At 44.3% G+C, this 13,307-nt stretch overlaps 1 protein-coding gene across 1 annotated transcript in view; it reads right to left on the bottom strand.

The window, feature by feature from the left end:
* Positions 1 to 13,307, bottom strand: part of Txnrd3 (thioredoxin reductase 3) — a 47,018-nt gene that overhangs the window by 10,735 nt on the left and 22,976 nt on the right. The window contains exons 12-13 of the mRNA XM_045152181.1: positions 2,819 to 2,895; positions 1,734 to 1,890 (exon numbers count right to left, since the gene is read on the bottom strand). Coding sequence (XP_045008116.1) covers positions 1,734 to 1,890; positions 2,819 to 2,895 — 234 coding nt within the window. The remainder of the gene's footprint in view (positions 1 to 1,733; positions 1,891 to 2,818; positions 2,896 to 13,307) is intronic.

Below are 13,307 nucleotides of genomic sequence, written 5' to 3'. Positions count from 1 at the left end.
GAGTTTGATCCCCAGAACCCAAGTGAAAATGCTGAGCATGGAGGTGTAATGCTGAGCATGGAGGCGTGCATCTGTAATCCCAGCACTGGGGAAGCAGGCACAGGAGGATCACTAGGGTGAGCTGGCCAGCCAGGCTAGCCTAAACTGGTGAACTTCGGGTCAGTGGCAGACCTTGCCTAAAAAAAAAATAGGATGGACCTGGAATGGATTATACTAAGTGAGGTAACCCAGGCCCAGAAAGCCAAGTACCACATGTTCTCTCTCATATGTGGATCCTAGCTACAGATGACTGGGCTTCTGTGTGAGAATGAAAATACTTAGTAGCAGAGGCCAGTAAGTTGAAAAGGAGACATAAAGGGAAGAGAAAGGAAGGGGGGAGGATACTTAATAGGTTGATATTGTATATATGTAATTACAATGATTGTAATGGGGAGGCAATATGATGGAGAATGGAATTTCAAATGGGAAAGTGTGGGGGTAGGGAGGGAGGGAATTACCATGGGATATATTTTATAATCTTGGACAATGTTAACAAAAAATTTAAAAAAAAATAGCTACATGGCATTCCTGAGGAATGACAACCAAAGTTATCCTCTGACCTCCACATGCACACACGTGTGCATGCACACTCACACACATGCACACATGTGTGCATAAAAAGCCTATTCCTTCACACATTCATAAAGGCTGAGCAAAAATGTCCAAATGTTAGTAACTGGAGGAGTAGGCAAAAGGTTTAATGCTTTGTCATTCTGTCCATGGTTCTAGATGAAAAGTTGGGAGAAATAAGACTTTCCTTCAGTTTCTCCACACCCACAGGAGACTTCACCCGCTCTTTATTTGTGGTGATGGCACTTCACATTAATTTGCCAGCCTCAGTCCAAGCACACTCCACCATCACTGATGCTGTGTTCTGAGCAGAGTAGGGTGCTGTTCTTTCCCAAGGGCTAATGGCAGCAGAGCCATCAGCCCAGTGGCCTTCTGCCAACCCCCCTACAGGCCACAGTGCTCTTCACAGAGCAGTGTAGTCCTGCCAAGCGGGAGACTACATGAGGATGCTCACCGTCCTTAGCATAGACCTCACACTACCCACCTGCTGCTCTTACCTGAGTTACGGGCCTACCAGAAAAGTCCTTTGCTTCCTCCACACCATGCTACCTGGCCTCCATATCCCTGACTGAAGAACGTGAAGATGGAAACCCATCCGATTCCCAGCAGTGGCCATGCAAATTATGAGACCGAGCCCAGTGAACCAAGTCAGCATGTCCAGCAGAAATGCAGCAGGCGGGAATCTGGCCAGGTGGAGGGACAGGCAGCCATCTGTTTAGGAAGCCTGCTCCCAGACTTTCAGTTAGAACTTAGGGATCTCTTCCCTGGCACGGGAGCAACTGACTTACAACACTCTTTGGCACATAACTGTACTCTGTGTTTTCATCTGTGTGTGTCTGACTCATGACTTCCACCCACACTATAAGCCCTGGGGGTCTGGAACCATGACAACCTTGTCATCAATCAGCAGCACAACCCCCACATCATTCAAGATCACTTCTCAATAGTCAACTGCAAACTCTGTCACCGGGAACCCTTCACTTGGAAAACGAGCTCTCAAGTGTTACTTGGGTAGCACCTCAGGGCTGGGGACGTAGCTAGGGGTAGAGCTTAGTTAGCACTCGTGAGGCTCAGGTTTCCAGCACCATACACAAACCTCATGGCTACATCGCGAAGTAACTTACCTTGTCTGTGGAGGCCCCAAATAACCTTCGAGCTAACAGCTTGCCTGCCTGTATAGCGACGGGAGTAAGCTCTGGTTTGCCCTCCAAAATGTCCCCAATAGCATAGACATAGGGCACGCTGGTCTGTTCCACATCATTTGCTAGTATTTTTCCATTCCTGGTAGTGTTTGAAAAAGAAATATATTTACATATATGTATGTCTAATGACTGGTATCATCCCACAAGGCCACATAGACAGACCTTCCTCTAAGAGCTCTGACACCTCAGGTCCTCAAGAATCCCTAAGATTCATGGCTTTAAAACTAGGGTATCTTGGGGCTGAAGGGATTGCTCAATGGTTAAAGGTGCTTGCTTGCAAAGCCTACTGGCCTGGGTTCAATTTCCCAGTACCTATGCAAAGCCAGATGCACAAAATGGTGCATGCATCTGGAGTTCGTTTGCAGTGGCAAGAGGCTCTGTTGTGTCCATTTTCTCTTAAATAAGCAAATAAATAAATATTCCAAAAAAGTAAAATTAAGGCTTGCATAGTCCTAGAGGAAATGTCCCTCAGGTGCAGCCATGCATCCTGGACACCCGGGTTTTCCTCCTCACCCCACCCTCGGGGCTTGGGGATTTTCTCCTTGCCTCAGCAGACAGTAAAATGCACTCTAACACTCAGACAGTGGATGAATACATTTCCACAAACTTTTTCTGATTAACTTGCCTTGTGCACATGCATGGTGCAGGGTGGGCACACTAGAGCCTCTGATGCTGCAAACAAACATCAGATGCTTACACCACATTTGTGTCCCGCTTTCTTGGGTGGCTTGGGAATTGAACCCAGGCCAGCAGGTTTTGCAAACAATCGCCTTAAACTGCTGAGTCATCTTCCCAGCTCCAAACAATTTTTTTTAATTGCTGTTGGATGTAAGAACTACTGATTGACTGAGAATGAATAACACAAAGCTTGCTCAGTACTTACCATAAGGTAAGAAAACACTAACATTTTATATCTTGGGAAATAAGTGAGAATTGCTAAGAGGCAAAATACAAATACACAAAGCCAAGCTTCACTTTGCACCATGAGCAGCTACCCCCACACTCACTTCTCATTGACTCTGACACCAATCTTCTCCAGGCCTATTTTCTTTGTACAGGAGTCACGACCAATCGCTAACAAAACCTATATTTAAAGATGAGATCAAAAACACAAATTATCCCTGTCAGGATCCTGCAGACATTGAAAGTTAGTAAAGAAATATTATGAGGAATCTATGCCAGAAATCTGACAGTCTGAGTGAAAGACAGTTTACCATTTTTTTTACACAGTCTAAATAAGCCTGTTATGAACTGAAGTGTGCCCCTCAAAATCTATATGCTGAAATGTTCAGACTGAGACAGGGTTTGAAATTAGGACCCATCAAGAGGCATTCAAGGTAAAATGAGGTCATGAGGGTTTGTTCTGAGAACAGTTTAGATAAATGTCTCCCAAAGGATCTTGTGTAAATGGGCTTTGTGTTGCCCTTGGGAAATGGGAGCCTTTGAGGTGAGGCTGATTGGAAGGAGTCAGGCCACTGAGTCTCAACCCTTTCCCTTCTTCTCTTTTTGTTCAACATCAGCTAAGTTGCTTCTCTCCCCATGTACCCCAGCCACCATGTGCTGCCTTATGTGAGAAGTATGAGAGACGGACTCTGTCTTTTCTGTCTATGGGTTAAAAAGATAGAGAAACTCGGGGCTGGAGAGATGGCTTAGATGTTAAGGCGTCTGCCTGCAAAGCCACAGGATCTGGGTCTCCAAGATGCATAAGGGGGCACATGCATCTGGAGTTCATTTGCAGTGGCAAACCCCCCTTCCTGAGTCAGCTATCCTTGAGACCAAGAGTCAACAGTCCTGGAAACCCATGCTACTATTTCTGCATTTCTAGCACCTCCAACCTTAGAGATAGCACCCCCCCCTTTTTTTTTTTTTTTTTTTTGCTTTTTTATGGGAGAGAAAGAGAGAATTGGCATGCTAGGGCCTCTAGCCACTACAATCAAACTCAGACACATGTGCCACCTTGTGAGCATGTGTGACCTTCTGCACATGCATCACCTTTTGTGTCTGGCTTACATGGTTTCTGAGGAGTTGAACCTATGTCCTTAGGCTTTGCAGGCAAGCACCTTAACTGCTAAGCCATCTCTCCAGCCCAAAACTGCACCATTTTTATATTTTAGCCAATTGAACAAGAGTATGAGGTCGAGCTTCGACTAATCAGAGTAAGACACAGGACCCTCGCATTAGGAGATAAAAACCGAGCAGACTTTCTGCTGGTGTGCTGGCCTGTCTGGACTTTTTATGGATACACCCCCTTCTGCAGAAATAAATATCACTTTGCCAATTTATTTTGAATTGTGTGGTCATCCCCAGACCCAAGACTACTTTCTAATACCTAAGGCCCACAAGCAATAGAGCCAAGTACCTGTGGATGAAAACCTCTGAAACCTTGAGCCAAAATAACCATATCCTTGGTTTAAGTTCATGATTTCAGATATGCTGTTCCAGTAAAGGAAGGCTAGTGCAGCTGGAGTAACTGGATGTTCTCACAAGGAATGGAGGCTAGGATGCAAACAGCTCAGGAGATTCAGCAGGAAGGGAGCCATCTGCTGAGATGAGACAGGTCCCAGGAGACACTAAATCTAATGGCTGTGTGATCCTAGACTTCTTGCCTTCAGAATGGAGATTAATTTCTGTGGCCCAAGCCAACCAGTCTTCAGTGCTCTCCTACAGGCAAACCTATATTGTCAGCTTTGCTCTGACAGACTCCTGACATAACAACCCACAAGGAGGAAGAGATTGTTTGCCAAGGCTGACAGTGTCTGGGATTTCATCTTACAGTTGCTTGGTCCCTTGGCTTTTGGCCTGAGGTGACAAGAATATCACAGTAGAGAAGGCCTGTTCACCAGATGGAAGCTGGAGCAAATAGAAATGATAGGTCCAAGGTCTTCATATTCTTTTCAAAGGCATGCCTTTAATGACCCAATTTCCTTCCACTAGGCCCCACCTCCTAAAGGTTTACCACCCTCCCACAGTGCTAAGCAGAAGAGCAAACCTTCAACTCAAGAGGGGACACTTAGGGCCGGGCATGGTGGCACACACCTTTAATCCCAGCACTCGGGAGGCGGAGGTAGGAGGATCGCTGTGAGCTCAAGGCCACCCTGAGACAACAGAGTGAATTCCAGATCAGCCTGAGCCACAGCAAGACCCTACCTCGAAAAACCAAAAAAAAAAGAGGGGACACTTAGGATCCCAACCAGATCAGTGCCCCAGCCAACTAACACACCCACCCTGCATCCATCGGAAACTGATTACATGTGACAGTCCCAAAAATTAACTCCTGACCCGGAAGGCTTCTCTGGCTCAATCTAAAGAACATGTAAGAAAGAAATACTAGTGGCCAAGGTTTTCCAGAAAAAAAGTGGGGGAAGAGAACACTTCCCTGCTCTTCCTATGAGGCCAGCACAGCTGACAGCAACCAGACATGGGCATCAAAAGAAAAGAAAATGTTGAACCACTGGACAAGTCAAACACAGCAGTATCAGGAAAGTGTCATGACCCAGCAGAGATTGTCCCAAATTTACTTCATCATACAAACCGCCATCAATTCATCTCTTAACCGTGATGGCTTATATTACCTGTCAACTTGACAGGACCTAGAGTCATCTAGGCCTCTGGGCATGCCCATGAGGAATTATCTAGATTAGGTTAATTGATATAGGAAGATCCTAACTGCAGGCAGCAACAATTCATGGGCTGAGGGTCCTAGACTGTATAAAAAGGAGAGAGCTGGCTGGGCATGATGGCGCACACCTTTATCCTAGCACTCAGGAGGCAGAGGTAGGAGGACTGCCATGGGTTCAAGGCCACCCTGAGACTACAGAGTGAATTCCAGGTCAGCCTGAGCTAGACTGAGACCCTACCTCAAAAAAATTAAAAAAAAAATTAAAAAGCAGAGAGCTGGCTGAGCAGCAGCGTTCACCCCTCTGCACTTCCTCCTCAGGGAGAACTAACATGATCAGCTGCCTCAAGCTCCTACTGCCATGCCTTCCCCGGAACTCTAAGCTGAAATAAAGCCTTAAGTGGCATTTGATCAGCTATTTTGTTGCAGTGATGAGGAAGTAATTAATCTCAATAGATGCAGGAAAAGCACCTGACAAGTCAGCATTCTTGCATGAGCAGAACGACACACTCAGCACAGAGAACACACACATACACACACACATGAAAGGGCTGGAGAGATGGCTCAGAGGTTAAGGTGCTTGCCTGCAAAGCCTAAGTACCAGAGTTTGATTCCCCAGTATCCACATAAAGCCAGAAGCATGAGGTGGCACATGCATCTGGAGTTCGTTTGCAGTGGCTAGCAGCCCTGTGATGCCCATTCTCATTCTCTCTCCCTCTCTCTCTCAAATAAACAAATAATTTTTTTAAACCCTCAACTGCATAAAGGACACACGTGAAAACTCACCAGCAGCTTTGGGGACAGAATGCTCTAGCCCCCAGATCAGGAACTGGAAAGGGTGCTCCGTTCACAGTACAACCAATACAGTCCCCAGGGGTCCAAGCCAGAGAGTAGTGGGGCAAGAAGAAGACAGAAAGCAGAGACTGGAAACAGCTGAATCCTAACAAGCAGGAACTGACTACAGCACCAATCCTTCTCCAGGGGTATTTCTATATACTACCAGCAAGCCAGTGAAAATCTAAAAATACCAGTTACGTTAGCTTCAAATTCATGAACTGTGGGTAGAAACCTGGCAAAATGTGTGGCGGAACTTGACAGAATGATGATAAATCCACAGCGAGAAAAGCACAAGGACATGTAAGTAAACAACAGACAACAGGGCTCAGGTACTGGAAGTGAGCGGTGCTAAGAGCTAACTCCTCCGGGGCTGGGCTGCAGCGGAGAGCACCGGCTGTGTGCGAAGACTCTGGGCTCTATCCTTGGCACACATCACTGTTCTTCCAACAGACCTACCAAATCTTACCCTGGATCGATCAACTATAACCCTGGAAGACTTTTTTGTTCCAAGTTAAAAAGCTGTTCCTAAATTGTAAAGGTCCTAAACAAAGCTGGGAGATTTCCTTGACCTGACCTAAGACTTAACATAAAGTAATCTGAACAAGGAGACAGAATGAGGAGCACAGAGAGCGTCCAGCTAAGTGGCCAAATGATCAGAACAAGGACAGCAAGGAATGCAGTGTCAAGAGAAGTTGGTCAACAAAGAACAGCAAGTACAAAGGAACCTCACCGCACACACCCCACGTGAAAATTAACGCCAGGTGGAAAGCACAGTGAAATAACAAGGATGCCGCTAGGGGGCGCCAATGACTCTACTCCTGACCTGCGGGAAGCAGATTTGGCAGACCCCCAGGAAGCAGCATCCTCGGAAGAAAACAGAACCTGGGCTTCATTAAAAAAAAACAAAAAAAAAAACTTAAAAATACTGATAATCAAAAGATGCTTTTAAAAAACAGACATCAGAGGCAGGAAGAAAGTATTCCCAATATGTGCATGTGAAATGTTGCCTATGCACAACTTGTACCAATCCCTGCAATTCAAGATAGGGACGGATGGTCCAGGGAGAGGCAGCCACAGGCTGGAATGGGGGATGGGAATGCCCATCGGAGCACAAGGGAAAGTGCTTTCCATCACAGGATCAGAAAGTGCAAGTGAGCAGAGTTGGCCCCACCTCCACCCTCCAGAAGGTCTACAGTGAGAAAGCAAGACGCCTCCACGCATGGCCAATGGAAATGTCCCCGTTTGGAAACTGGCTGGCAGATTCTCAGGGAGATGCATGTAGAAACCACACAGTGATTGAAAAATATCACTCCTGGGTATTCATCCGGGAGAGAGATCTGCACACAAGAGCTCTAAGACATCTTCACAGCTTTAACCATGGTAACCTAAGTGAAGAGGAACAGGGGTGTCCATACACAGGAACACAGAAACAGAACATGCTACCCCCATCCAGTCTACCCAGTCCACACAGGCCAGGACCAAGTGGCAGATGCCCAGAGGGGCACACTGTTTGACTCCATCGCATGACGTCGCAGGGTGACAGAATCAGAGCAGCGTCTGTGACTCAGACATGGTCTGCTGACTTGAAGGAGAGTGGACTGCAGAAACCCGTGGGTGTGCAGACAATGAGCTGCACATCTAAGGCCTGTGCATTTTACCACACATAAAGTAAAGCTTGTTTCAGAAACAATCTGCACTTAGATATTAGGAGCAACTTTGCACCAATATTTTTGAAAATTTAGCTGAAATGGACTCATTCCTTTAAAAAAAAAAGAACAAATAAAAAATAATTCAAGGAAAAAAATGAGGGACGCCTTCAAAGGTGTTTAATCATCACAGAAACTGAATCAGTGTTCATACATTACCCTGGAGAATTAGACCTCGGTAGTTTCACCTGTGAATTCTACTGTACATAAAAATCTAATTTTCTCTCTCTCTCTCTCTCCCTCTTTATCTCTCTCACTTTTGAATAAATAATTTTTTTTAAAAAAAAAAGGGCTGGTTAGGGGGCTGGAGGAATGGCTTAGTGGTTAAGGCGTTTGCCTGCAAAGCCAAAGGACCCAGGTTCAATTCCCCAGGACCCACATTAGCCAGATGCACAAGGGGACACAAGTGTCTAGAGTTCATTTGCAGTGGCTGGAGGCCTAGGCAGCCTTTCCCCCCCCCCCCACCCTTTTTCTGTCAAACAAATAAATAAATAAAAATAATTTTTTAAAAAAGGGGCTTAGCAGTTAAGTGCTTACCTGTGAAGCCTAAGGACTTGAGTTCAAGGCTTGAAACCCAGTAACTACATAAGCCAGATGCACAAGGTGGCACATGCATCTGAAGTTGTTTGCAGTGGCTGGAGGCCCTGGTGTGCGTATTCTCCCTCTGTCTCTGTCTCTCTCTCTCCTCCATTTCTCTCTCTCTCTCTCTCAAATAAATAAATAAAAATATTTTTAAAAATCCAATTCTATGGGCTGAAGAAGAAGCTTAGCAGTTAAGGTGTTTGCCTGTGAAGCCTAAGGACCCATGTTGGACTCTCCAGATCCCACATAAGCCAGATTCACAAAGGTGAGACAAGCAAAAGGTCACATATGCCCACTAGGTAGCGCAAGGTTACATATGCCAACTAGTTGGTGAAAGCGTCTGGAGTTTGGTTGCAATGGCTGAGGCCCTGGTGTGCCCATTCTCTCTCTTTCCCTCTCCCCTCTCTGTATCTCTCCCCCTCTGAAAATATAAAATAATCAAATTCTAACATTACATAAATATGCCTAAAAAATAGAAAAAGAGGAAAATATACTTCCAACTTCTTCCATGAATTAGAATAACCTTGATAGTTAAACTGGTAGAGTCACAGCCACGCATGTAGTATACTCTGTCATCCCAGCTCCTCAGGGGCTAAGAGTATGAGGCTAGCCTGGGCTACACAGATTGCTTCAGGGCAGCCTGGGCTACATATAAGAGCCACCCATCTCAAACAAACATATATATACACTCATTTTCATATATAGACACATATATGCCAATATGGCTCATAAATACAGATTAAGTGCTTAAACACTAAACAACCAAATCTAAATTACCAAACTGAGTTTATACCAGGAGTACAAAGCTGACTGATTATTAGAAAATCACTCAACAGGGTCAGAGAAATTGCTCAGTGGTTAAATGCACTTTCTTTTTGTTTTGTTTTTATTTATTTATTTGAGAGCAACAGACAGAGAGAGAAAGAGGCAGAGAAAGAGAGAGAGAAAGAGAGAGAGAATGGGCACACCAGGGCCTCCAACCACTGCAAATGAACTCCAGATGCATGCACCCCCTTGTGCATCTGGCTAACGTGGGTCCTGAGGAACTGAGCCTCAAACCAGAGTCCTTAGGCTTCACAGACAAGCGCTTAACCATTAAGCCATCTCTCCAGCCCAAATGCACTTTCTTGCAAAGCCTGATTACCTGGGTTCTATTCCCCAGTACCCACATAATGCCAGATGCACAAAGTGGCATGTGAAGTTCACTTACAGTGGCAGGAGGCCCTGGCACACCTATTTCTGTATATTTCTCTCTCTCTTTCTCTCTCTCTCTCTCTGTCAAATAAGTGAATTAATATTTTTTTAAAAAGAAAATCATGGGCTGGAGAGATGGCTTAGCAGTTAAGGCACTTGCTTGCAAAGCCTAAGGACCTATGTTTGACTCTCCAGATCCCACATTAGCCAAACACACACAAAGGTGAGACAAGCACAAGGTTGCACATACCCACTAGGCATCTGGAGTTTGATTTCAGTGGCTGAGGTCCTGGTGCACCTCGTCTCTCTTTGTGTCTCTAAAAATATTTTTTTTTTCGAGGTAAAGTCTCACTCTAGCTCAGACTAACCTGGAATTCACCATGGAGTCTCAGGGTGGCCTCAAACTCATGGTGATCCTCCTATCTCTGCCTCCCAAGTGCTGGGATTAAAGGCATGCACCGCCACACCCGGCTTTTTCTAAAAATAATTTTAACAAATGAAAAAACAATCACTTAACACACAGAGACTGATAGGGAAACTGTAATACCCAGCAGCTATAAGAAAAACACTACAACCAAGCCTCCACTCATGATTTTAAGATAGATAAAAACAAAATCATTTAGCAAATAAGGAATAGAATTTCCTTAGTTACAATCAAAACCTTACAGATAACATTTCTCTTTCATAATGACTGACTTGGAGAATGAGACAAGAGAGCCTGCCCCTGCTGCCCATGTGCGCCTACACTGCACTGAAGTCCTAGCTGGTGGGAGCATGTGAGAAAAATTACAGTACATAGAAAATTTTCAGTGCCAAGGATAGGATACCTTCCACTGAGTTGTTGGCCAAGGAGGTCTCTGATGCCCCCAAAACATTATAGACCATTGCCAAGGCCCTTGGTTTCCCACCAAGAATAGATGTTAAGACCCTATTGCTGAAGACTCCACATACTTAGGCTGCAAGATCACTGAGAAATCCTGCTGGAGCCAAGCTGAAAACCTCCTCTATGAAGACCAGCTGACAGAAAGCTGGAAAAAGCCACACTGCATGCAGTTCAATGGGAGAGAGAGAAATCACCAGTGAAGATACTCAACCGGGGACACTGCAAGCATTAAATTTGGCCAGCCAGGTCAAATAAGCCAATGGGTGCAATAGTGGCATGTTTGTTATGGGGGAAACCACCTGCCCTCTAATTTGACTGGAGGCCTGCTCCATGGAAGGGAATATATCTCTGATACTGAAAACCTACAAAAGGGGTAGTCATGAGCCCTAGGGTTGTAATGTCTGATGGTGTCTGGCTAAATGTATATACTATGCTCACCAAACTGCCCAGTAAGTACTTCTCTTAATGTTCATACCCATATATTAATGTTACTCTCACTTTTTGTTAGAGAAGCTTTTCAGATGGCAGTGACCTTGGGATGACTCAGAAGGCACCATGGTGCTGAGATGAAGTAACAGAGGCATGCTCACCCCTGCAATATCTCTCTCACACCTTCCAAGGCTCAGGGTCTATTGTGGAAGAGGTAGTGGAAAGAATTCAAGAGCCAAAGAAAGGGTAGGACTCCTTACAACGTGCTCCTCCAGACACAAAATGGCCTGGATATCCATGACCTCACAGTGCCTGACACTACTTACACAAGACCATAATAATAGGAAGAAAAGACTCATGACATCAAAATAAAAGATAGATTGACTGAGATGAGTAAGGGGTATGTATGATGGAGAATGGAATTTCAAAGGGGCAAGTAGGGAGACAGAGGGAATTACCATGGGATATTGTTTACAATTATGGAAGTTGTCAATAAAAAATTAAAATTTAAAAATTACAGTAGAAAGGAAGAAACAAACTATTATTCTTCACAAATGCTATGAATGTATACACAGGAAATCCAAAATAATCTAAGCATAAAGTTTGTTTTTTTTTTTTACCATTCTTGCAATCAGTCTTTTATTTTGATGTCATCATATTTTCCTCTTATTATGATGGCCTTGTGTAGGTAGTGTCAGACAAGGTGAGGTCATAGATATGAAGGCCATTTTGGGTATGGAAGAGTGCACTGTAAGGAGTCCTCCCCTTCCTTTGGCTCTTACATTCTTTCCACCACCTCTTCCACAATGGACCTTGAGACTTGGGAGAGTGTGATAGAGATGTTTCAGTGCTGAACTCTCCTCCCTCACTTCTCAGCACTATGGTGCCTTTTGAGACATCCCAGTGGTCACCAACATCTGAAAAAGAGAAGCTTCTCTAATCCAAAAATGAGAGTAGCATTAATATATGGGTATGAACATGAATAAAAGTGCTTAAAGGCAGTTTTCTGAGTATCATATAAGCATGTGGCTTTTTATGGCAGGCTTCTTTCTTAAGATAAGTGCCGGGCTGGGGAAATGGCTTAGCCTAAGGACCCTGGTTTGATTCCCTGGGACCCACATAAGCCAGATGCACAAGGGGCACATGTGTCTGGAGACCCTGGCACACCCATTCTCTCTTTCTCTCTGGCTCTTTCTCTCTCTGTCTCTAAAATAAATAAAAATATTTTAAAAAAAAAGATAAGTGCTTCCCCGGCAGTTTGGTGAGCATAGTATATGCATTTAGAGAGCTAGCAGTAGACATTACACCCCTAGGGCTCACACTAACCCTGTTGTAGGTTTTCAGTATCAGGGATGTATTCCTTCCCATGGAGCAGGCCTCTAGTCAAATTAGAGGGCTATTGGTTTCCCCCTTAACAGACGTGCCACTATTGCATCAGTTGGCTCATTTGGCCTGGCTGGCCAAATTTAAGGTCTAAGCATAAAGTTTGTAAGTAAGACTTTTAGCAAGGCTGCTGAATATAACACAAAACACAAAAATCAGTACTTCTATACACCAAACACAAAGAAAATATTTTTCAAATGGAAACCCTTTGAAACCACAAATAAACACATAATTACCAAGGAAAAAATTATTAAAGGATTCTTGAACGCTATTGAGAACCTGAGGGACTTTGTTGGGAATCCTGACAGAGGACTAAACTGGTGGGCTGGCATGCTGTATCTGTGGATCAGAGGGCCGAGCACCCCAACAGTCATGGGAGCTGTGCGCTCGCTGTAGGCCTGCCAAAGCCTGAGTGGGTGGGTAGCTGCTACTCGGTGCTGTCACGTGTTTTCTGGTCTAGGTCGTCCTCTCTATGTTAAATTTACTTGTCAACTAAAAATGTTATATATATGTGTGTATGTGTGTACACATACATATATGTGTGTGTGTGTGTATCTACGTCATACATACACACATGGTTACACATATGTAAAGAGTATATGAAGGTTAGGTGCATAGTCTCTTGAAACTGTAGAAGAGTTGCTGCAATCTCAACTCATCTACAGACTAGATTTTTAGGAGATTTGGTATTGTTTGTTTTTTTCAAAGGAAAATTAAAAATTGATATTAATGTTTTAAATTTACAAAATATTTCATGTTTACAGAAAAAATTAAATGAATATATGCATGAAATATCTAATTTTCCAGAAGGAAGTGCCAGTAACATTTGGGTGTATGTGCTTCCAGAGTCTGTTCTATGTATATTA

Source organism: Jaculus jaculus, chromosome 6 (genome assembly GCF_020740685.1).
Source record: "Jaculus jaculus isolate mJacJac1 chromosome 6, mJacJac1.mat.Y.cur, whole genome shotgun sequence".
In the NCBI taxonomy this organism is placed as follows: Eukaryota; Metazoa; Chordata; class Mammalia; order Rodentia; family Dipodidae; genus Jaculus; species Jaculus jaculus.
Note: the sequence above shows the minus strand (reverse complement) of the source record. Positions and strands in the feature narration are given on the sequence as shown.